The 23,835-nt window shown below is 42.0% G+C and overlaps 2 protein-coding genes across 8 annotated transcripts in view; both read left to right on the top strand.

Moving 5' to 3' along the window:
• The window catches only part of PLS1 (plastin 1), a 34,399-nt gene extending 30,587 nt beyond the window's left edge, over positions 1 to 3,812 (top strand). For all 6 annotated transcript variants that reach the window (XM_050308109.1, XM_050308113.1, XM_050308107.1 and 3 more), the window contains 4 exons: positions 704 to 837; positions 1,055 to 1,178; positions 2,685 to 2,809; positions 3,289 to 3,812. In XM_050308109.1, the coding sequence (XP_050164066.1) occupies positions 704 to 837; positions 1,055 to 1,178; positions 2,685 to 2,809; positions 3,289 to 3,424 (519 nt within the window). In that variant the 3' untranslated portion in view covers positions 3,425 to 3,812. The remainder of the gene's footprint in view (positions 1 to 703; positions 838 to 1,054; positions 1,179 to 2,684; positions 2,810 to 3,288) is intronic.
• Positions 3,813 to 6,080: 2,268 nt separating this feature from the next.
• On the top strand, positions 6,081 to 21,902 carry TRPC1 (transient receptor potential cation channel subfamily C member 1). 2 transcript variants are annotated; one of them, XM_050308279.1, is made up of 14 exons: positions 6,081 to 6,405; positions 7,591 to 7,745; positions 8,763 to 8,864; positions 9,348 to 9,550; positions 10,430 to 10,561; positions 11,138 to 11,206; positions 11,822 to 12,017; positions 13,343 to 13,679; positions 15,111 to 15,250; positions 16,324 to 16,467; positions 17,992 to 18,167; positions 18,317 to 18,518; positions 19,070 to 19,264; positions 20,066 to 21,902. In XM_050308279.1, the coding sequence occupies exons 1-14, from the start codon at positions 6,270 to 6,272 to the stop codon at positions 20,291 to 20,293; spliced, it is 2,415 nt and encodes an 804-aa protein (XP_050164236.1). In that variant the 5' UTR covers positions 6,081 to 6,269; the 3' UTR covers positions 20,294 to 21,902. The 2 variants fall into 2 exon arrangements, with proteins under 2 accessions (XP_050164236.1, XP_050164238.1); XM_050308281.1 differs by lacking the exon at positions 11,138 to 11,206 and having other exon boundaries at positions 6,151 to 6,405.
• Positions 21,903 to 23,835: the final 1,933 nt, after the last annotated feature.

The raw sequence follows: 23,835 nt of genomic DNA, 5'->3' as shown, positions 1-23,835 counted from the left end.
AGCCCACCCCAAAGCTGCACTGCCTGCTGTGTGCGGAGCATGGGCTGCGTTGGCTGCACTTGTGTGCTACTGGGACAGTCCTGCAGGGGAAAACCAGATGTTATCCCAAGGGAAAAAGAGTAGTTACAGCGTGTATCACCTCATAAACGTGCACACCTTTTGGCAGTGTTTCATTTACAGGCTGGTTTGGATATGTAAGTGTGCCAGGTCTGACACAGCGATCCTGTTGCTGCTCCTGTCCCAGGAGGGGTTTCCTCACAGCTGCCCAGAGCATTTGTGCCACACTTGCAGAATCCAAGTTTGCTGTTTGTTTTGTGGCCATAGAGAATAAAAATTACTATCTAAGTATTTTTTAAGTAATTTTTAAAGTAATTATTTAAGTAATTAAGTATTTGTTTAAGTAATTTTTCCAAGTATATAGTTTTGATATAACTATATTTTAATTCACTGTCTTAGTGAAAGTGAACTTGTTTTTTTGCAAATGTGGGAAAAATCCCATCATTTGAATATTGTACACTTGCATTTATAGCAAAAACTGTGTTATTTTAATCACGGTGCAGGTAGACTAGAAATCTTTCTCTAGCTTCAAATCTCACCACAGGTAACAGTAAGCCAAGGTTATTCAAAATACACGTAGATGATAGATCTGTATTGCAGAAATAATGAGGTGTTTTCATCATTTGCACACAACGTTTCTCTTTAGATTGAGAATTGCAATTATGCAGTGGAACTTGGGAAGGCAAAAGCCAAATTCTCCCTGGTTGGTATTGCTGGACACGATCTAAATGAGGGAAATCCAACTCTGACTTTGGCTTTGGTCTGGCAGCTGATGAGAAGGTAAGTTGGGCATAATTTATGATAAATAAATATAAATAAATGATAAATAAATAAAATAAAAAATGTTCTGTGCACGTGTATATGTGTTGCATTTCAAGGCAAATTAAGGCCAGTGGTCAGTTCACCCAACAGGTATTTTAGAGAGCAAATCTTTCCTGTTTGAAGAGTTGGGTTCTAGCACTCATTTTAACCTGGGCTCTTGTTCTCTTTACTGAAGGTACACTTTGAATGTGCTCTCAGACCTTGGAGAGGGGGAAAAAGTAACTGATGAAATTATTATTAAGTGGGTGAATCAGACACTTGCAAAAGCAGATAAGAAGGCTTCAATTACAAGTTTCAAGGTAATCAGATTTATTTACTCTTCTGTTCATATACAGTCACACCTGGGATTTTTAACCTGGTCTGTTAGCAGTTTGGCTTTAACGGTGGCTCTCCCATCAGCTGGCATAATTCTTTAAGGAAGTGTTTCTGACAGTCTGTGAATCCTCAAAAGTATTTTACTAATCTATTAATAAGAAAAGGAAATTTTAATAGCTGCAGTCAGATAGAAATCAAAAAACCCAACAACCAAAAAAAAAAAAATTAAACTTTCAAAGGGGCTTCTGCCTGAAGTTCCCGATGTTTGGGCATGGCATGTTGTATATCTTTCCAGTTTTTAGATACAGGCACATGCTTGTGCAGGCATGAAAAACAATTTTGGCAATGCTGGGGGCAGCTCAGTACTTTCCTGACAGCTGGTTAAAAAGATGTTCTCAGTGTGGCAGAGCCAGGAGAGGGAGCTCAAGGTAAGCAGTGACACCTCGTGCCTTGCTGGGCACCGCCGATGTGCAGCAGGGCTGTACCAACCGGGAGCTGTGCCAACCGGGAGCTGTGCCCGTGCAGCAAAAACCAGGAACAGACTGATAAAGGAAGTTTTCCTTCCACGTTGTTAAAGTGTCAAACGTGAAGGAAGCCGTGTGTGTGCCAGGTGTGTTACACTGTGTGAGTCTCTAGAAATGGCAGATTGATGATTGCACCTGCATGCAAATGGAACATTCTCATCCAGGCTCACTGTATCATCTGCAGCAGTTATGTGGGTGATTCACAACAGGGACATGAGCTAAATATTTGAGAGCTCACTGTGTTAGGAACTTTATATTAGGTAAGCATTATTAGGCAAAAGATAATATAATTTGTAGAGCAAAATATTTCATTTTCACTCTAGGAGGCAACTTAGGTCTTTTCCTAAGAGAGATTGCTGCTTCTCTTATTTCTGCATAAATTGTAATATTGTTGGTATTAAATAAATGAAAGTCTGAAAGGAATCTGTCCCACTACCTTGCTTTTGGTATGCCTGTGTTTCTCGTGGGACACAGCTCGTTTTTAAGGTCATTCAGCTGGTGTTTTTAAGATAATTCAACTGACACTTGACCAATAAAGATAAGGAGGTGCTGCTGTAAAGTGACATTATTCAATATTCCTTTTTTTACTACTCATTCTTCTACAATATTCACGTATATATCTGTCTGTCACTCTTTGGATTTTGGCATTACTGTGGCAAACAGATAGTAGGGAATGCAGAAGTGCCTGATCCTTCACTGTGGACTGTGAAAGCCAAGTGCTGTTGACATCAAATAAATTTAAACCATTGGTGTAATAACATCAGCACAGTGAACCTTGTAATTCTAATTGCAGAAAAGAACATTAGATCTCATAAAGGGTGAGGAAAACCTTCACGCCATAGAGGAACAAAACAGGCCTCTGTCTTTCAGTATGTATGCAATATGTGCTGTAGGGTTTTATGCATTGTGAAGATGGAATAATCAAAGCAAATTCCTTCAATTAATCTTTGAGTCTTTTTCTTTTAGGACAAATCAATTAGCACTAGTTTACCTGTCCTAGATTTAATAGATGCCATTGCCCCAAAAGCAGTTCGTCCAGAAATGGTCAAGAGGGAAGACCTTTCTTACCAAGACAAATTGAATAATGCCAAGTAAGTTCTAAATGAATGCATTCTATTTTCCTGAGGTGCCAGAAATGCATGAAATCATGGTGTAATTAGCGATTTACTGATTTATTAACAGAGAAAAATTACACTAATATTAAGTGATTTGTTTCAAATAGAATATATTATAAATCCTAACATTACTGAGTTATTTTTCTAGCATATCTAAACTATGAACTCAAATTCACAGGTGATATGACCTGCCACCACTGCACTGCAGTTGGTTTCTGAATAGCCCACCATAACCCTTATTGGTTTGGGCAAAAATAAATGCTTTGATAGCCAGTAGGGAAACATCTGCCAGTGGAATTGCTGATACATGCTCTCTTCACAATAACCTCCATTTTCTAGTAGAGCCCAAGCAGTGCCTGAACAGATGTGTCCCACTGTTCAAATCTGGTTCTGTTGCTGTGAACAGGTCAGAGGTGCCAGCCCAGTGACAGTGTTTGTTTTGTCCCGTTCTCAAGGTACGCCATTTCGGTCGCTCGAAAAATCGGTGCTCGTATTTATGCTCTCCCGGATGACCTGGTGGAAGTGAAGCCAAAAATGGTGATGACGGTGTTTGCATGTTTGATGGGAAGGGGACTGAACAGAATAAAATAACGCAGACGTGTAATATAAACTTTCTGCCACGTTACACACGATGAATGCCTCGCAGTTTACAGAGTTCTGAAGCTTAGTATGAGATGAGAAAAACTGTATGCACAAATATACTCATCAATTACCTTTTAATAATGTGTTTATATTAGTTAATTTTATTCCATTTCATAACACCTGGATTATTTATGGCTAATACTGTTTTCAGAACCCATTCATTACCAACTTAACATCATAGATTTGTACTGCTTGGAGAAAACCCTACCACATTAATCAAGCTTCATTTGTATTAGTTTTCATAGCGTTGCAAGAATCTGCATCATTTTACACGTGTTATTTCAGGACCAATCGCGAAACACTGTTTGATTTTTGTGGGTGTTACTTACACATAGTCATACCCGTTCCGAGGTGCATTCCAATCCCCTTGTATTACTCCAAACTGCACAGAAGTTCTAAGTTATCATCCTTGCCTTATTCTTGGAGAGCTTCACTCCTGTTGGAGACAATGAGAGTCTTGTCATTGACTTCAGGGAGAGCAAGTGAAGGCCTGTGATAATGTCTGGAAACTAATGAATACCGATGAAGCTGATGAAACTTTTTTTTGTGGGAATAATCTTTAAAAAAATGTAGTAGTTCTGTTCTGCAGGAACTCTTACAGTCTGTGTCATATGAAAAAACCAGCACTAGAAGGCAGAAATGTCATGTCATCATTAGGTCTGCGTATGTGTTAAGTTTTGCAGTTGGACTAAACACCTGTTGGTTGGGTTTTTTTAATTTTTCATAAAATATACTGTATCAAGAAAACAATAAAGAGCTGGCTAGTCCAGTTTGGGGCTTCATGTTACTGTATGCATTTCCTTACAGATCACTCCTCTGATTTTCCTAAATTGTATATCATGGGTGCAGAGGTTTTGTGTAGAAAGACTGCTGCATTGTCTGGATGAGATGAAGTCCATCATTATTTTCTTAGCAGTTTTAAAGTATGTATTTGTACTCCTTTCTCTACAGCTGTAAATTTTCACTTTCTGGAGCTGAACAGTTAATAAAGTTGTTACCAGAAGCCAAACACTAAGAAACTAAATTAAAATGACAGAGGTGTTTTTAAAGTATGAAGCTGCTGCTTTCTCTCAGTTCCTGAAACCAGTTCAAAGTGTGGCAAAACCCAAGGATCATGATGAGTAAACACCTGTACTAAGCTTTACATCTTCAGTATCTTGCACACAACATCTCAACAGTAAGAGATGCATCCGTTCAGTTTCTGTTATGTGAGAAGATAAGTGGTACTTGAGAAAATTAAGTGCTTGGATTTTTCACTGTTTACTCGTTTGTATTGTTTGGACAAGATTTGATAGCTACTTTGTTTCCATTACCAGATCCAGAGTTTTGTACAGAGTTTGAATTCTTTGCCCTGTTCTGGGATCCAAATCAGCCTCGGTCCTCATTCAGGATAGGCTAAAGGGAGACTTACTTAGTGTCTATCCCACAAGAATAAATGATCTTTTTGTAAGATATACAATCCTGAAGTACTGTATTTACCTGCCCAGGAATGTGGTATCTTACTCTGTAAGGGCCAGTATTGCCTGTTTAGTATAAACAATTGCTGAAGTGTTTTGTTCCCCTTGGGGAAAAAAAGAATTGCTACAATTACATGGCTCATTATTGTACTTGATCTCATTGAAAGGGGTTTCACGGGCAAGCAGAAGATGCTGGGGTGAGCAGGGCTGCAGCTGCTGTAGCAGCTGGGATAAGAGAGATGCAGGAAGGACAGGGAGTGCTGGAGTGGGCCCAGAGAAGGGCAGTGAAGGTGGTGAAGGGGCTGGAGCACAGGTCTGAGGAGGAGCGGGGCGTGTGGGGCTGCAGGAGGCTCAGGGGGACCTCACTGCTCTGTACAGCTCCCTGAAGGACGGGGGTCCCGGCCTCTTCTCCCACGCAACAGCAACAGGACAAGAGGACACGGCCTCAAGCTGCACCTGGGGAGGTTTAGGCTGCTCATGGAGAATTTGTTCACAGAAGTGTGAGCGGGCTGCCCGGGGAGGTGAGGGGTTCACTGTACCTGGAGGTGCTTAAAGACTGGAAGAGGCGCTCCGGTGCCGTGGTGTTGTTGGCATGGTGATGTGGGGCCATAAGTTGGACTCGATGAGTTCAGAGGTCTTTTCCAACCTAACTGACCGCGTGATTCTCTGAGGGAAAACGCGCACACCTGAGGGCGATCAAGCGGCGGGCGCGGCGCGTGCTCCCCGTGCCTCCCTTTGAGGCGGGGCGCGAGCCCCTCAGCGCTGCCGTGAGGAAGGGGGCCGGGGTCCCGGGCCCTCAGCGCTGCCGTGAGGGAAGGGAGCCGGGGTCCCAGGCCCCTCAGCGCTGCCGTGAGGAAGGGGCGCCGGGGGGTTCCGGGCCCCTCAGCGCTGCCGTGAGGGAAGGGGGGCCGGGGGCGTGGGCCCCTCAGCGCTGCCGTGAGGGAAGGGGGGCCGGGGGGTCCCGGGCCCCTCAGCGCTGCCGTGAGGGAAGGGGGCCCGGGGGGTTCCGGGCCCCTCAGCGCTGCCGTGAGGAAGGGGGCCGGGGCCCTCAGCGCTGCCGTGAGGGAAGGGGGGCCGGGGTCGCGGGCGGTGAGACCCCCGTGCAGGGGCGCTCCCCGGGGCCGCAGCCCCCGCTCCGCCCGCCTTCAGCGCTGCCCTCAGCGCGGAGCCTGCGCAGTGCGGCGGGGAGCGGCCTCCCTGCCCTGCCCTGCCCGGCCCTGCCCGGCCCGGCCCCGAGCCCGCCGCCCGCGGGGTGACCGGGGTGCCGCCGCCCCGCTCCCCGCGGGGCCCGTGGGCAGTGGGGGCCGTGCCAGCGCCCGCATGGGCCTGGCTGAGCCATGGCCGCCCTGTACCAGAGCGCGGACCCGTCCGCCTCGGCCTCGCCCAACAAGCTGCTGGCGCTGAAGGACGTGCGGCAGGTGAAGGAGGAGACCACGCTGGACGAGAAGCTTTTTCTGCTGGCCTGCGACAAAGGTACCGGGCCGGGCCCCCTTCCCCCGCGAGGCCTGGGCAGCTCGCCCCGAGGGCCCGAACCCCCCCGCCGGCCGGGGCCGGGCCGGGGTCAGCCCCGCCGTGGCCGCGCCTCTTGCCGGGGCGATGGGACCCCCGAGCGGGCCCGGCCCCGCCGCCTCCCGCTGTCCCAGAGCCGGCGGCCCCGGCCCCTTCTGCCGGGAAGCAACTCCTGAGGGAGTTCGGTTTGTGCCGGGGGAATTCATGAGGTATTTATTTGCTGCGTTCGCTGTTAAAAGAGCCTGTGCGTGTGGAGCCGCTGTAAAATCGGGGCTTATCTGGACATCCCCGGCATAAGCGCGACCGGTATCCTGCGATTTGTACCCGTGGTTGTGGACGGGTAGAGATTTTCCTTTCTAAAATATGCTTCTTTATGCCTATATTTAGTTGCCCTTGAGTAGAAATGTGTTCTTGAGTCAAACGGATCTTAACACATCTGAAATGCTGGATTCCGAGGTCGGGTTTCGCTGCTGTGCTGCAGGGCCCTGCGTGCTTGTTCACAGGTTCTGGGGGCTTGGCATCTGTGCTGACCCTGAGTTCAGGTTTGCTCGCACCCGGGGCAGTATTTCTGCGGTGGCATCAGCCAGCGAGCTCAGGAGCTGTGCTCTGGGGCTCTCGGGGCTTGCTGGTACACAGCCCCTGAAGTCTGTCCCGAACATCGGGCGAAGCCACAGCTTGCTCTCTTTAAGTATAAGCAGGGGTTGAGCGAACTAAAATGATGCACGATAAAAAATGTAAAAAACCCCAGTTGTCTGTATAACAGCTGGTTCAGTGCTCTTGCAGGCTCTGTATGTATTTTACTGCACATAGAAGTATTCTATGTATATTTCTGTAAATATTCTACACCAAGTTCTGTTTTGGTTGCGGTCTTCTATGTTGCAAAATAATTGGTCTACCCTAGAGACAGTTTTGAAAGCTGCCCATGCCTTTTTGTGTGTTTGGAACTAAGGGGGTGGATAAAGTACATGTCTGTTGCTTTCCTGAAAAGACATAAATCTTTAGTTTTCTGCCTGCTTATCTGCCTTGACTTCGTGCTTGTCTGATGCACTCAGTGTCTGTTGTCAGGTATGGAATATTGTCTCATTTGTGGGTAGCTGCTACTTAAAATGTTCGATGATACGAAGTGATACCCATGTGTTACTTGTGCAGGTGACTATTACATGGTTAAGAAACTCTTAGAGGAAAACAGCTCGGGGGAAATGAACATAAATTGTGTGGATGTGCTTGGACGAAATGCTGTTACCATAACCATTGAAAATGAAAACTTGGACATTCTACAGCTCCTTCTGGATTATGGCTGCCAGGTATACAACACATGTTACTGGAAATTTTCTCTGTTAATCTGTGAGAATTTGGAAGGGAATACAATCTGCCTTTATAGGCAGTTATAATTCTTTTTCCATTTAGTAATTGCTCAAGTGGGGTTTTTTCACAAAAAATTACTTTTCTGTAAGTATATGTAAATGTATTTTCAATGATATGAACAAGTCTGAATTTTATTTTAAATATTATTCCTGTTGCAGATAAAATGCACACGTTATCTTTAAGCAAAATAAACAGTGTATAGTCAGAGTGCATCATATTAGAAAGTGTAAAATGCAGATATCCCTTTCGCTGTGGAGTATAGTAACTTTTTAAATGGTAACACGGAAAAATGCACATTATATTAGCTGATTTTAAGTTAAGACAAATGTGCATTTCTGCGAGTGCTTTCTTTTTAAAATTGATCTGTGCTTGACGGCAGGGCAGTTCCCTGCCAGCAGGATGCAGCATCTGTGCTGCTGCTGGGAGACTGGGAGCTATGATGGCTGAAGTATGAAAGACAGGGCGAAGTAGCATCTCTTCCTACATTGACTTGATATTGGGCATGAATAAAACAACAAACTTTCAGCTCCCTGAATCAGCGGCAATAATAAAAACTGTGTCTTTGTCTTTTATTTTTTAAAGTAAAAATTCGAAATTTTGGATGTGAATTAAAAAGAGTAATGTCAGCTGTAGGGAAAATGAAAAGCTGCTTAGCTCAGCTTAGGAGGAGTTGCAGAAGGAGTTACCAGCCAAGAAGAAAAAGCTACTACAGAATGGAGTTTGTTCTTTTGCTGTTTGTGCAGTGAAACAAATTGCCAGTGATGCTCTGTGAACTCCTGGAAGGACAGCCTGCATTTGTGTCCTGATGATAGGCACAGTGATAATGCAGAACATTGTTTAAGTGCTTGAAATATAGATTTAAAATAATATATTAAAAAATGCAGTTTGCCTTGCATTGGACTCTTTATGCTGTTCAAGTTGCTGCTGTTTTCACATGGTTTGTTTTCTCTCCGTAGTCATCGGATGCGCTTTTGGTGGCTATTGACTCGGAAGTGGTGGGAGCTGTGGACATTCTCCTGAATCACCGGCCCAAAAGATCCTCCAGACCAACCATTGTGGTTGAGTGTTGTTAGTCCTTGATTTCTGGTTGGGGACTGGGGGCTATCACACTCTGGGTAGCTGTGGTATTTAAAACAATGTCCTTAAGTTCTACATCTCTGAGGTGATGGAACCTGCACACTGAGGATCATTTTTGTAGCCTAATTCTGTCTGAAAGATGGGATACGTTGTTTTGCTTTGTGGCCTAAAGAATACAGCACCTTTATACCTGCCAGTGCTAATAGGTGCCTAGTTGGGAAGAGAATGAAAACAGTGGTTATTAATCTTTTCTTGTAGCCTACTTGCAAGGAGGTTAGCAACCTTGACCTAGAAAGAGGTGTTTGAATGTTTTGGGAAATTTTTCCTTCTTTTCATGTTATGAAACATTGGAAGGCATTTTGAAGAACAGATTCACTGTTAAACAGTCAAAAAAGCCCTTACATGTAAGCACTGTAGTAGAACTGTAGGTAATAAATTTAGACACTTGCTGTGTTTTATTCCAGAAATTAATGGAACGCATTCAGAACCCGGAGTACTCAACGACCATGGACGTGGCACCAGTCATTTTAGCTGCTCATCGGAACAACTATGAAATTCTCACCATGCTGCTAAAGCAGGACATATCCTTGCCCAAACCACATGCTGTAGGCTGTGAATGCACCCTGTGTACTGCCAAGAACAAAAAGGACAGTCTGCGACATTCCAGGTGAGGCTCAGCAGGCACAGACCGGAATGAGAAACCTCTCAGTCCTCAGGTGTTGCTTGTGTTGGATTCAGGAGGTTCCCTTTGTCTTTTTAAGGTGGAGTTTATCAGTGGATTCCTGTAGTACGTTGTAGCCTATCTTGTGAGAGATGGTAGTTCTGGGGAGTGGGTTGTGCTTGGAAAGGCTGCTGGGAGGCAGTGGCTTTTTTTCTATTTTGGTTTTATTCTCTTAGTCACTGTGCATATTAAGCTACGTGCCTTTTCTTACTACATTGTGTCTCAAACATTCTGGCTACCTTTGGCTCGGGAGCATAGGGATTATGCAAGTAAAATTTTTCTGAAATTACCGAACACTTGGGGATTTTTGAACCAGAATGAGGAGTTGGATAATTCTGTGTCCTGTTTCTAAAACTGTTTATGTATGGAGGATTGATATATGCAAATACTTTTTTTTTCCTGTATTTTTAAAAGTAGAAAGCTTTTTAATAAAGGTTCAGGTGAGGAGAAGGATGAGGAGTATTTATCAATCTGATAAATATTTTGCCTGGTTAACTTGACAACATGTTTGAGGGTTGAACAAAATTTATACGTGAGAGTTGAGATGAAAAATCACAGAGCTCAAAGATCATCAGGGTACTGCAATTACAATATGCAATTAATTACTGTGTAATTACTCAGTATGTAAAAAATACTGAGCAATAAGAGAAGTGAAAACATAATTATTACTGCTGTCCTGCTACTCCAGGCCACATTCTGGCATCCATCCTATACCTCGTGTCATGATCTTCAGTATGAGAAAAGGTGTCAGGGTGCCCCAAGCCCTCAAACAATGAGTGACTGAATTGAAACACCTTCAATTTACTTGCTGTCCTTTTGTCACAGGTTTCGCCTTGACATTTATCGGTGCTTGGCCAGTCCTGCTTTAATAATGTTGACAGAGGAGGATCCAATCCTACGAGCTTTTGAACTTAGTGCAGACTTGAAAGAATTAAGCCTTGTTGAGGTTGAATTCAGGTAGGAATTGAAAATACAAAGCAATTTTAATACTTCTGAAATTACGCATACAGAAACGTGTAGGCATTAGAAAAGGTTTATTCTTAATTTTTTGTAATTGGAGTGTTTAAACTGACAGCTAGACATAATAACAAGTTATATAATTTATATGTAATTTGTGCCTCAGTATTGACAGTTTAATTACTTTGAATTCTTTCAAGTGTAGACAGTTCAATCTGTATAGTTGCACCAACAGTTCAAATTTCAGGTCTACTCTGAAAAAATAAATTATACTAAATGCTGACTTATTTGAAAATCACACCTATTAATTATATCAACATCTCACCAGTATTCTGCACTTTTTTTCCCTGTATCAGGATAGAAATATGCAATAACTTGTTTACACTGATCTGACTCATGGTGAGAGTTGTTTAGAGCATTGTTTCCTAAGTTTGCCTCTTATATTATAAGACTTTGAAGAGTGCATGTGTGTATATTTGTATATGAAATATGCATATCTGTGTAGGAGATTTCATGTTGAAAATGCCCTATTTAATGAACAAATGCTCAGTATAATTTCATGCTTGAACTGTGCAGATTTCTACCGTTTTGTAACTTACCAGCACAAAAGCTTTCCAAGAATGTCAAAGCAAGTGTTTGTATGAGGTAAAATTCTACTTTCCTAAACAACATGTGAATTTTCTGTATTTTAGCTGCTTGTCTTTCTTAATAAGAGCTCAGTTGTTGCATTTTTATGATACAAGCTGGCACTAAAATGGACTGTGTGCAAGGTGAGACAAGGAAATCATGTGCTTTCTTTTCCTGTGTTTATTATATTAATACATAGTGTTCAGTGAGTAGACTTGAATTTTCAGATTACAGGAATAAAGCAAAACCCAAAACAACTTCCTGTCAAGTGGCAAGTCCAAGTGCTTACTTAGCAGTGCCATGTTTTGTGCCTACCACACTTTCTTATCTCCTGGAAATAATTCTGAGCTTTCACTCTGTGTATGGAACTCATGAGATGAGAATCTGTACACTGTAAGTCTGTTTGTCGGTTTTTCTCTGGTGGTCTTGCAAACTAAACTGAAGTGTGATGGTCATGTTACATGGTGAGAGCTACTCAGAGTTGTCTTAGGAGTGCTTGGACTTTTGGAGTGGTTTCTTTTAATCTGCCTCAACATAACCTACAATCCTAACCTATCCTAAAAATGGATAGTTAATTATTTAATGGATGATGTAAGAACAGTGTAATAGTCGTTCTGCTTCTGTGTCTTTCAGGAATGATTATGAGGAGCTCGCTCAGCAGTGCAAAACCTTTGCTAAAGATCTGCTTGCACAGGCACGGAATTCCCGGGAGCTGGAGGTGATCCTGAATCACACATCCAGCGACGAGCACGTAGACAAGCGAGGATTGTTGGAAGAGAGGATGAACCTAAGCCGCTTAAAACTTGCGATCAAGTATAATCAAAAAGAGGTTTGTCTTTGCAGTAATTTGATAGACTTTCCTTATCATATTTAGCTAATAATTAATTTAATTTTTAGTTGGGTCTCCAGGCACAGAAATGGAAATAAATTTGCAGGAGTTATGGAAGGGATGGTTGTACACAGAGTAGCAGCAAGTAAACCAGGGAAGCGATGCTGCGAGACACTGAGTGTTTCTGTGCAGGAGAGTATAGCCTTTTCTGTACTGGGGTATAGACTACTGCTTTGTTATGAACAGCTGTGGTAGTGGGAATTGTTTGTTCAGATGCTCATTAAATCCTTGCCTAGGGAGGCATGGATCCTTAGGTGCCAAAATGATTTATCATCTTCTCACTGGTCATTAACTGTTCAGCTTTGTCTCGGGCCTTGCTGGAGCTGTTCAGTAATGAGGTTGGACCTGTGCTGGCATTACTGAATAGTGCCTCTGTTCCAGAATAGCAGTGCTTTTTATACCATCAATATGCAACTTATTTCATGCAGGAGATCATTGTCACCTTTGTCCCTTGGCAAATTATAACTCCAGTTTTCTCCGCTAGAAGGCAAATGGGTATTTCTTTGTGGGGTTCCCTGTACAAGGACTGAGGACAGGGTGGAAGTTCGCTTTCCACGCAAAATCCGTTTTTAGTTAGCATTTGCAGAAGGAGGTGTAATTCTGTCTGTTCTCCTTGTCTAGGCTTAAACTGTTTGTGGAACTGTTGAAACCCGTGGTGTTTGAAAGGCAGAAACCATAGTAATGGAATACCCTAGAAGCAGCATTACACATTTCCAGTGTGCATTCAACAAGCACGCTGAAGTGTTTCACATCTTCTTCTGGGTTCGAGCACAGCTTGTTTTTACCACAGGGCTTAGAAAATAACAACTGCAGAATGTGCTTCATTCTTGGCAAGTTTACTGTAGAGACAGTTTTTATGGTGCTTTATAAAATGTGATGATAACAGCAAGGGTTTTTTTGTTAATACTTTTTTGACTGAGGGACAGACCATTCTCTGGTGAAATATGTTGTTTTGTAACTCATGCAGATAAGCATCTGAAATTTGAAACTATATTTGCATAATATACTTAACCTTCAGGACAAAATTGCCTTTTTTTGAGGGATTGATATGTATAACTTACTGTGATGTAAAATTAACCCTGCTGAATAGAGCTATAGTGATTTTAAGAACTCATACGTATAGAACTGCGTGACCACTTTGGTCCTCATCTTACAGTGTGTGGTCCTTTACACTGTAGATAGTATTCAACAATAACAGTGTCTTATTCTTAGCAATGTGTGTTCAGAAACCTGAGACTGATTTCATGTTTTTTTCTCCCCCCCAGTTTGTTGCGCAGTCAAACTGCCAGCAGTTCCTGAACACGGTGTGGTTCGGGCAGATGGCCGGCTATCGCCGCAAGCACACCTGCAAGAAGATCCTGACTGTTCTGATGGTTGGCATTTTCTGGCCAGTTCTGTCCCTGTGTTACTTGTTAGCTCCTAAATCTCGAGTTGGTCGAATGATTCACACTCCTTTTATGAAGTTTATTATTCATGGAGCTTCATATTTCACATTTCTCTTATTACTCAATTTGTACTCCCTTGTCTACAATGAGAATAAGAAGAATACAATGGGACCAGCCCTCGAGAGAATAGACTATCTTCTGATAATCTGGCTAATTGGTAGGTGTGATTTGAGTGCATTGGATGGCAATTGCTGATGTTGATTGCACAGCAGTGACTTGTGTACCGTTCTTAGGAAGCCAGCATGTTGTTCACGTTGCATACGTTTCTGTCTGCATGCATTCCCCATCTTAGTCTAATAAATTAAAGGTGTGCATTTACCTCATGCTTGTTGTAGAGCACAGAAACAAGCAGTATTTTCTCAAGGTGTGGTTTTCCATTTCTGAATGTCACTGCCGCTGGTTATCATAACTGCTGGAGAGGCTGCATGTCAGTTCTGGTTGATGCAGCAGAGGGAGCACAGGTATCAGTTTTGTTGAGTTCTCAGGAGCCTGGGGTTGAAAATTCGTAAAACCTTTTACCGTGTTTTTGGTTGGATGGCATGTGTTTGGTTGTACATTAAAATTTACCTTGATGTTATGATTAGATATGTATCATTTGGTTGACCAGACTCATAAAAAAGCAATGACATGGTAAAAAAAACCAACAAAATTTTTATCTAAGTAGTTCTAGGTGATTTATTTGATATTTTAGGGTGGGGTTTCTTTGTGTAATGGTGATTCCTTTCACTGTTGAGCTATATGAAAAATGTTGAGTAGTTAATGCAGATTCTGGAAATATTCAGTACCCCTCCCCCCCAAAAAAAAAACCACAACCAGGTCTTAAAAATTGAAAATTTCAACATTTGAATGCAAAACAGATTCCTCTTTTGCTTTGAGATTAAATATCTGATTTTATAAATTATTTTGCTCCATCAAATCTACTGTAGATGAAGTGTGTCATTAGGTGGTCTTGGCTATAAACATGTTATTTTCTTCATGTAGCATTCTAATATGGATTTCAAGTAAGATTGAAAAATGACCTCTAAGTAACATGATCATTAAAATTGGGTTATTTTTCACATTACTGAATCTTAACAGATTTTTTAAATAGTAATTGCATTTCTAGCTTAAATGCTTACTTTGTAATGGCATATTGTACTTATTCCTTACAAATATTCAGTAAATTGAAAAATAATGTATTTAGAAAATGTGTTACAAAATCAACTGGAATAAAAAGAACCAAGTAACAAAGAGTCATCATATTCCATAGTCCCATTAAAATCCCATTCTGAAAATCAATGTCAGAATGGCCACAGCAGGATTTCTAACACATAAAGTTAGTAGCAAGTTTTGTGTTCTTCTAGGTTAACTTTCAAAATCAGGAATAAATTTATTGAGCCTAAATCATACATTGTGTGTCTTCCACAGGAAAATAAAGCAACAGAACTCCAGTTCTTGTGTATGTAAATAACATCAGCTGTAGCATCCTCTCCATCTGCTTTTACTGATTCTATAACAAATTCACTGTAAAATACCTGGTGATGTCTGTAAAGGAGTATCTGGTCAGTACAGCGGCTCCACGTCCCTGGTTCTTCTGTTTCTCCCGCAGGAATGGTGTGGTCGGATGTGAAGAGACTCTGGTACGAGGGCTTAGAAGATTTTTTAGAAGAATCCCGTAACCAGCTTAGTTTTGTCATGAATTCCCTGTATTTGGCAACGTTTGCCCTCAAAGTGGTTGCCCATAACAAGGTGAGCCCTCGGCCTCGTGGATCCGTCTGTGTGAGCACGTGTGAGTGCAGTGCTTGTGGGAACTGCCTGCTCTTCCATGGGCTTGCTTTTGTTAGGGAAGTGCATCCCACCTGATGTGGCACTGGAGCTTGCCTGGCTGCAGAGTACCATACAGAGAGCTCATAGTATTCTCTGTGTTGGATTGCCTAGTGCTGTTTTGTTACAGAAAGTTTTATTTAGCTTTTGATGACACATACCCAAATGTCCTAAGTGGTTGGGGGGGATTTTTAATTGGTTTTTGGCTTGGTGGGGCTGTTTTGGTTGGAGTTTTCTCTGGCAGTAAGGATAAAAGCCCCGAGACCATAGAGGAGCCTTGTCTTTTCCCTCTGAAAAGCCGTCTGGATTTGGTTGAAGATGTGAGTTTTGCAGACAATCATTGCTATTTTGTTGCTTGTGTTGCTTGCCACACAGCATATGGCAAGCTGCCAGACCAGTTAAATGGCGATATTTTAGCAAAATTCAAGCCAGAGCAGTAGCACCATTATTTTGTCTTGCAAACTGTAAGTTGGCAGCTGTCTGGCAGTTGGGAGGGAAATAAACTGGTTTAGTTCTTCCCGACTTGGTGTTTGGCTCATTTCCCTATCCTTGAACCGATTCAGAGGCTGGTAATCACTTGGAAGGGAAGGCTGCATTTCTTGGAAAAAAACTGGAGGGAGAATGCCACGTTGGGCTGCCTTCCCAGCCATTTGCTTTGCAAGCAGCATGTCTGAAATAGCAGTTCCTTTGCTGCTAATTGAAGTTGTAACCTCTGGGGAGATGCAGGACTCCTGTCCTGTGTAACAGGCACATAATGGGGTTTTGCCACTTTTCTGTGACAAAATTTATTTTTGTGGTTTATGAATCATTTAGGAATGCAAATAAAAGTGTTTGTCTTACGTCTTAGGTCCATGTTAGAGGTGAGACATCTGTGAATGATATATGTTAATTTCTTTCATGCTGTTGCCTGTTTTGGAGGCAGAAGTAGGTAGTGGTGCACGGCTACATTTCTGTATTTATAATGTCACTGGTCTCAGTTTGTCCCTTTAACGTTCCAGTTCCATGACTATGCTGAAAGGAAGGACTGGGATGCATTCCATCCTACCCTGGTGGCAGAAGGGCTCTTTGCCTTTGCTAATGTTCTGAGTTACCTGCGTCTCTTCTTCATGTACACAACCAGCTCTATCCTGGGGCCGCTCCAGGTGAGTGTCGTGTCTGCCTCAGAAAATATTCAACCTGACTTGCCATCAACAGTCTTACTGACAATAGGAAAATAAGGAAGAAAGTAGAAAGAAGTGACACTGCATTGAAGTTTGATTTTTTTTTAATCTCTCATGTAGAAAATGATTGAGATGGGAAAAGGTAAGAAAAAGAGTGGGAGACCTTGTGTAGTTCATTTTCTTATGGTATTTTCCCACGATAACTGTAGCTGTACTGTCTTTTTGTTTTCATCTGTGTAAATGTCCACAGTTTGAAAAGTGAAAGGATCATTTTCTTGTAAAGCTGTACACAAGAGGTGGGTGAATGAGGTGTGCAGTGAGGAAGAGCTACCAAAAGCCTTTCTGTTCATGTTTGTGATCTCATTGAAGCTGCACATTGAGTTGTGCAAATTGCCTTTGTTTGAAAAAGATAAATCTTTCAAGAGTACTGAAATAGTCATCTATTTATTGGCAATTATAAGAAGGGAGAACAGGTTTCTTCTTACTTGGAATTTGTTGGAGCCTTCCTGTGAGTAATGATGAGAGTAAAAACCCCCCCATTTTAATGACATAATTTTCTGTTGTACATTTCAGGTGGAAAGGTACTTGCATCCTTTGAAAAAATACTAAAATCTTGGTGTCGCATTAAGCATTAGGCTTGTTGTACAAATTGATTGAACGCTGAAGTCTCTCCACATTTTAAAGAGATTCTCTGTTTTATGTGCATATTTATTTATGTTTGAGAACTCACACAAGTTTTTATTAGGGGACTGTTATGAAATTCTCCAAGTAAATACAAACAGTCAACAGTGCCCCATTCAGAGGCACACAGGAGCTTATGTTATTACTGTTGGCCAGGGGGGCTGGTGCAACAACTCCTGCAGTATTTTCTGAAAGTAGGTCACAAAGTTCAAGTGGTGCTGATCAGCTGTGGCATGGAGACCCAGCAGTGGGGGTGGGGGGAGGCAGCCAGCATGGGCTCTGGCTATTAGACTTATTTTTAAGTGTTCAGTTACTTGACTCACTGGTGAGTAAAACCTCTAATAATACAGATTTGTGAGTCAGCTTTGTGTGGTGGTTTTTTATTATTAACAGAAGGTAAGATAATATTGCCCTAGATTAGATAATTAGATTTCAGATGCTTAGAAATTGTAAATACATAGGGCAAGCGTGAATATATGAAGAAAGCAACTGGCATTTGGGATGGGTCATTACACTCTGTTCCAAACAAAATAGTTTTGAGTGGTTTGCATTTCTTTGTGTGTTCCTGTTTCATCTGCTTTGTCCCTCTCGGCTGGGACCGTGTGTCAGTTAAAGGGTAAATGTTTTTGGGTTGGGTTATTTTCCATTAAAGGGTTACAACAGTACAAGGATATCTCCTGATTTTCAGATCTATTTAGCATATAAAAATTCAACTTAAATACTTAAAATATAAATAGATATTTTTTTACTGATTAGAGGCTGAAGGAGAGAATACAAATAATAATGACATGTTTTACTAAAATAGGAAATAAATCTATTTCACAGATTTCAATGGGGCAGATGCTGCAAGATTTTGGAAAATTCCTGGGCATGTTTCTTCTTGTCTTGTTCTCATTCACAATTGGATTGACACAACTGTATGATAAAGGATTCACTGTAAATGAAGAAAAGGACTGTGCTGGGATTTTCTGTGAGCAGCAGAGCAATGACACGTTTCATTCGTGAGTGATACCTGTAAAATAGCTGATTGGTGTAGCCCTTAATCCTTAGTAATTAAACAAAACTGGACTTTTTCAGTGAACTTGAGTTTTCCATGAAACACTTTTGGTGTTTGCTGTCGCTAAGCAGGTTTGTTTCCTGGTCTCTGCAGGTTCATTGGCACGTGCTTTGCTCTCTTCTGGTACATCTTCTCCCTGGCACACGTGGCCATCTTCGTCACACGTTTCAGCTATGGGGAGGAGCTGCAGTCCTTCGTGGGGGCTGTTATTGTTGGTACCTACAACGTGGTGGTGGTGATAGTATTAACTAAACTCCTTGTGGCAATGCTTCATAAAAGTTTTCAGCTGATAGCAGTAAGTGGTATCTGATTAATTTTCAATAACTGCTCTCTGTGTGTTGGATTTTGTACAAATTTCTTCCTATGATGTGTAGACTGATCTACAGACCTTCATGCTGAGCTCTGTCAGTGAGCTCACAAGGGTCATCTGTCCTTCATATAAGAACTTTTTACTTACTTTGATCCAAATGAAATGGGTACTTTGCATGTTGAGCATGTGCAGGGCTTTGGCCTGCTGGAAATTGGTGACTTTCTTGATACAGTGGCTGTTCAAGATGCTGTTCTTGATATGTGTGGTGCTTTGGCATCTGATGAGGGGGTTTTACCTTCGTGGCTGAATTTTGTACTTACACAGAGTGTATGGTGAATTGAAGAGACTGTACTTATTTTATGTCTTTAATATTATAATAAAAAAAGCTTATTAAAATACTGTGTAACCTATATCTTAAAATGCTATATAACCAAAGTTAAATTATGACCAGTTTACAGATATGAGAAAATAAAACTTACAGAATAGCCTGTTGATATTTTTGCTTCTTCTGTCTGTTAATGTTTGTGATGCTTTAGAATCACGAAGACAAGGAGTGGAAGTTTGCTCGTGCCAAGCTCTGGCTCAGCTACTTTGATGACAAGTGCACACTCCCCCCACCTTTCAACGTCATCCCCTCTCCCAAGACCATCTGTTACCTCTTCAACAGTCTCAGTAAATGGATCTGCTCTCATACGTCGAGTGGCAGAGTGAAACGTCAGAACAGCCTGAAGGTAGGGAATGCCTGGGAAAGCTCCAGGCTGGGAAGCTGGGAAGGTGCTGCTTGCCTTATGAACTGGCAGAGTGGTGCCTGTCACTGGGTGAATGCTGCTGAGATTAACACCAGCTGCAGAATAATGTGTACGGCATCCGAAATGTAAATAAGCGGTACCTATTTCTGCTTGAGGAAGGTTCTGTTAACTTTCTGGTTTGGGAATTTCAACCCCCAATTCCCCCAGAAATAGTCTGGAAAAAAATGCTTTGATTGAAACCTCAGGGAAGTATGTGCTAATCTCAAAAATGGTGAGGTTGGAGTATTCTTTGGGGAAGGTAATTGGTTTGAAACACATTACACAAGTGTCAAAATAAATACCCCAAAAACGATCACTGAAGCCTTTTGTTGTTGGGGAGAGGGATTTTTTTTTTTTTTTCTTAAATAAACATTTTTGGTACCCTGTAATTTTGCATACTAATTTTGCATCTTCTTGCTGACAAAAATAGCATTAAATAAACAAACTAAAACACTTCATGGAATTTGCACTGAGAGACATTCAGGACTATGGAACCTCTTAATTGCTCGTAGGACAATTACCAAGACAGGTAGATAAAAAATTTTCAGTTTTGCTGGTACAGCAGATTATAATTTAATTTAAATTTTGCAGGCAGTTTAGATGCATTGTGTATTTGTGCACATCAGCACGTATTTATAAAATAGCTTTGTTCCTGTGTTCATGTTTATTCCCTGGATAGTTGTATATAGGCTTCAGGGCTCAACATTCACTTTTCCATAGTAAACGTGTGATGTTCGTTCAAAGGAATGGAGAAATCTGAAGCAAAAGAGAGATGAGAATTACCAGAAGGTGATGTGCTGCTTAGTCCACCGTTACTTGACCTCCATGAGGCAGAAGATGCAAAGCACAGATCAGGCAACTGTGGAAAACCTCAACGAGCTGCGGCAAGACCTGTCCAAATTCCGCAACGAGATGAGAGACCTGCTGGGCTTCCGAACGTCCAAATACGCCATGTTTTACCCCAGGAACTGAGGCCTGGCTTTGGGCAGCAAGGGTGTGCTCGCAGGTAACTGGAGGTGAAAGTGTTGCCCTCATTCTGTTTCCAGGTCATGTCAACGAGGCATTGCACAAAAGTGCATTCCAGAATGCGTTTGCATGAGTGGCAGCTGCAGCCGAGGGCTTGGAATAAATGCAGACCCAGATACAGACATCTTCTTAGGCTTTTGGTGTGTATATCAAATCTGTATATAGGAGTTTTTTAAGTGTTCCTCAGAGCGTGGCTGTCAGGTGTCAGAGCTTCAGAAGTAGCACAACGCGTTTCTTGCTTCTATTTTTGCTGCTTGTTCTTTTTTGATACTTGCTTTTCAAGTGGTGGGGGAAGATAGGCTTTTTAAAACAAAACTCCAGCCTAGGTTTATTTTTTAATAGAAAAGTCAGATATAGAATAATAGAAAATTTCCAGCACAGTTGGAAATTATGTTTGACTGTAGGTTACAGTGCATGGGAAGACTGTTTGGCTCTGAAAGAGGCAGTTCTAGTTTTGTATGTTAATGTTGACTGTAAACTAACATTTATAGAATACAGCACATTAAATCACCAAGACTCTTCCCTTTCATGGGAACATTGACATTTTGAACACAAAGTAGACCAACTATTTCTTGAATGTTTATGATTATGTGTAAGACAATCAGTCCCTGCTTGGATTTTTCAGCAGTGCCTCAGTAGTACATTTTAATATATGTGCCAAGACTGGGAACAGAATTTCACCACTAACCGGTGCATGAATAATGTTTGATGTCTTGGGGTTTTAAAATCTGGATAATAAATTACTTGCATTATTAAACCTTGTGATTTAATGGAAGTGAGGTGGAGCACGAGTGCTGTTTGCAGTGCTGAACAATTCCTGTGAAACCTTCTACCCTTGTTTCTGTGAGGTCATCAGGTCTGGTCATTGGAGAGATGTACTTTAGAATGGTCTGCTTAACACAGGTTTTACATATCCTACTTTTAAACTTTTTCTTCTTTTTTCCTGTTTTTTACCACAGCTGTTGCCAAGCTAGACTTTAGTTTGTGTCAGGAATACTATGTTTTGTGAAAACACGTGATCTGACTTTGCTTACAATGGACAGTAAGGGCTTTGTGGATTTTCTGTGCTAGAGGGTCCTTTATATGCTTATATATATTATTCAAGCTGACAAATTGTACTTGAGTAATGTGAGATTCCTGTATTTTTAAGTACCATATATTTATGACAGCTGAAGGGTTGATTGACAGTGTTGTTGTTATGATGGTGCTGTTCTAAAATGGTTGTGTGTGCAGAAGGCACAGGCAGCCAGAGTGGTCTTGGGCCACAGGAGATCTGGGGAGATTGATGGAGTGGAGTGGAGGCTCCCACGAATGTTTACTTTTTTGAAGGAATTCTTATAAAACTCTTTCTTGTGAAGGTAATATATTTTCTGTACTATGACATTATGTATTTCTGAACGAGGTTTTAATACTCTGCTTCCAGAGGTGTTATGGTCTGGAGGGATTCTGGTACGGGATTTCATGAGAATAGGAGGTTACCATGATAAAAACCATGTGCTGTGTGTGTTACATGGATTCAAAAAAGGAAGCAGACAAATAAAAGCTCTTTGAAAAATGTGGTTGTGTTAATATTGCATAGTCATACTGCAAACACCTTGTATCAGGTACCACACTGAAAGTAATTTGTCACGCCAAGCTTGTAAGTTTAAGGAAGGTGGCTGGTGTCAATGTGTTACTGCCTTTTGTTGTCCTGGACCCAACCTGTTTGGTTCACTGAAATGGCATCATCCAGTGCCATAAGAGGTGCTGGATGGGCTGAGTGCTTTGCAGATGTTCAGCAGAGTCACTCAGAGCCAGCTTGGTCATTGCCTTGTGGCACGGTGTTCTACTGCAGTGTAGATGTCCTTAGGCAGAACTGTTGTATTTCCAGGCTCTTTTGGGGGGTTTGGGTTGGAACTGGGGGTCCTGGAGTTTTTATTTGTCACTGAAATACGTACCTGTAAAGTGATGGGGCCAGGGAGAGAGAAGTTTGTTCTCTGTTCCACCGTAGTTAGATAACATTTTGCATCTATTTTGTTTGAAAGCTGCTGTAGTCTTGCTGTCTGCTTGGCTACTACTAATCAGTACAGAGTGCTGGTCACCCAGTCTTGTGTCATTCAGATTTTCCTGGTTCGTGTGTGTTACACATTCTGTTGCTTTCTCATTTGGCAGTTTAATACCAGCTGTTCCAGTATTGTTGGGGATCCTTTATGCCCACTCACAGAGTAGTTCTGGACATGCACAGAAACGAAATTTTAGATGTCACCAAAAAAACTGAGAGAAGCTGCATTTACAAGTATGTTACTTGCAGTTTACAAGAAGTCCTTGTACAAATGTTAGTGCCAGTCATAAAAGTACTAAGTTGGGTTTTTTAAGCTGAAAAAGGTTGATTTTTCTTCCCCTTCGTATTAATGTCTGTTTTGTCTTAAAGCTAACTTTGCCTTGATGAATGAGAAATGGAAATGGAAATTCTCATGCCACCTGCATTTGCAACAGAAAGGTCAAACCCACTCATTACTGAAAGTAAAAGCTTATTTTATGCTCTTGCTAAACTGTGGTTTTGATTGTTATCTCTGTAGAAATTATTTCAGAAATGGTTTTGTGGTTAGATAATTTTGATCCTGTTTGGTTGCAGGTTGGGTTTGAAATGTTCGAAATTTAGAGTCACTACAACCTGCTTCCAAAAACTTGTAACAGTTGTTACCTGTCTCTTGTAACCAACTCTTACTTGCTAAAACTGGCAGTGCTCCGTGTTTCTGTTCCCTGTTTCAGGCCTGCTGCTGCCAGTGCATGGATTTGGGAAAGGAACTGGTCTGAAGGGAGAGGTGAGAAGAGCAGGCCAGAGCTTTCCCTACCTGCCATTTGGTAGATGAGGAATAGGCTGCCAAACCCTTCTGGCCTCAGTGCCTGACAGATGGGCATGTCATCATAAATAAAAATAGATTATTGTAGTTCAGGATAGCTCTGAGCATGATTTCCACATTGCTCCTCCCCAGGCTGCTGCCAAGAAATGCAGAGAGCACTGTGCATAAAACCCCTTAACCTGCATAGGAATCAGTGCTGGAAAATGGAAAGTTCAGAGTTACAAAAGCACATCTGCTTTGCAAACCAATGTTGCCGTCGGTTCCACAGGGAAGTGCTGTTTGGTTTGGGCAGTCAGGCAGCCTGTGAAGTGGGGTTGCAGCACTGAGCTGTTGGATGGGAGCTGCCAGCACAGCCTCTTTGTACCTCTGGGCCTCCCTCTGGTGCTTTTGTCCCCTGCCCAGCTGCCCATGAAGTCCTTGGAACAGCAGCTGCACTGCTGAGCTGCCCCGTGGCCGTGTCTCTTGGCATGACCTGTGGGAATCCAGAGTGGAGCAGAGCGGTGATCTGCATTCCACTGCTGAAATAAGCAATGGGCACTTCCAGCAGGGCCTGGGGATTCCATTAGTTTCCTGCCCGTGGTTGCAAATTGTCCAAAGAACTCTGGTCTGGTATTTATATACAAGGAAAGCAAGTACTTAAAGAGA

Source organism: Myiozetetes cayanensis, unplaced genomic scaffold (assembly GCF_022539395.1).
Source record: "Myiozetetes cayanensis isolate MyiCay16 unplaced genomic scaffold, myiCay2020 scf13, whole genome shotgun sequence".
Taxonomy (NCBI): domain Eukaryota; kingdom Metazoa; phylum Chordata; class Aves; order Passeriformes; family Tyrannidae; genus Myiozetetes; species Myiozetetes cayanensis.
The sequence above is the reverse complement of the archived record's forward strand: the minus strand, read 5'-3'. Positions and strand labels throughout refer to the sequence as shown.

Bases quoted from the DNA above. Each gene is read 5' to 3' on its own strand.
- TRPC1 (XM_050308279.1), top strand. From the start codon at position 6,270: ATGGCCGCCCTGTACCAGAGCGCGGACCCGTCCGCCTCGGCCTCGCCC. The intron at 8,865-9,347 runs GTTGAGTGTTGT...GTTTTATTCCAG, and splicing joins CCTCCAGACCAACCATTGTG to AAATTAATGGAACGCATTCA. The intron at 18,519-19,069 runs GTAAGTGGTATC...GTGATGCTTTAG, and splicing joins AAAGTTTTCAGCTGATAGCA to AATCACGAAGACAAGGAGTG.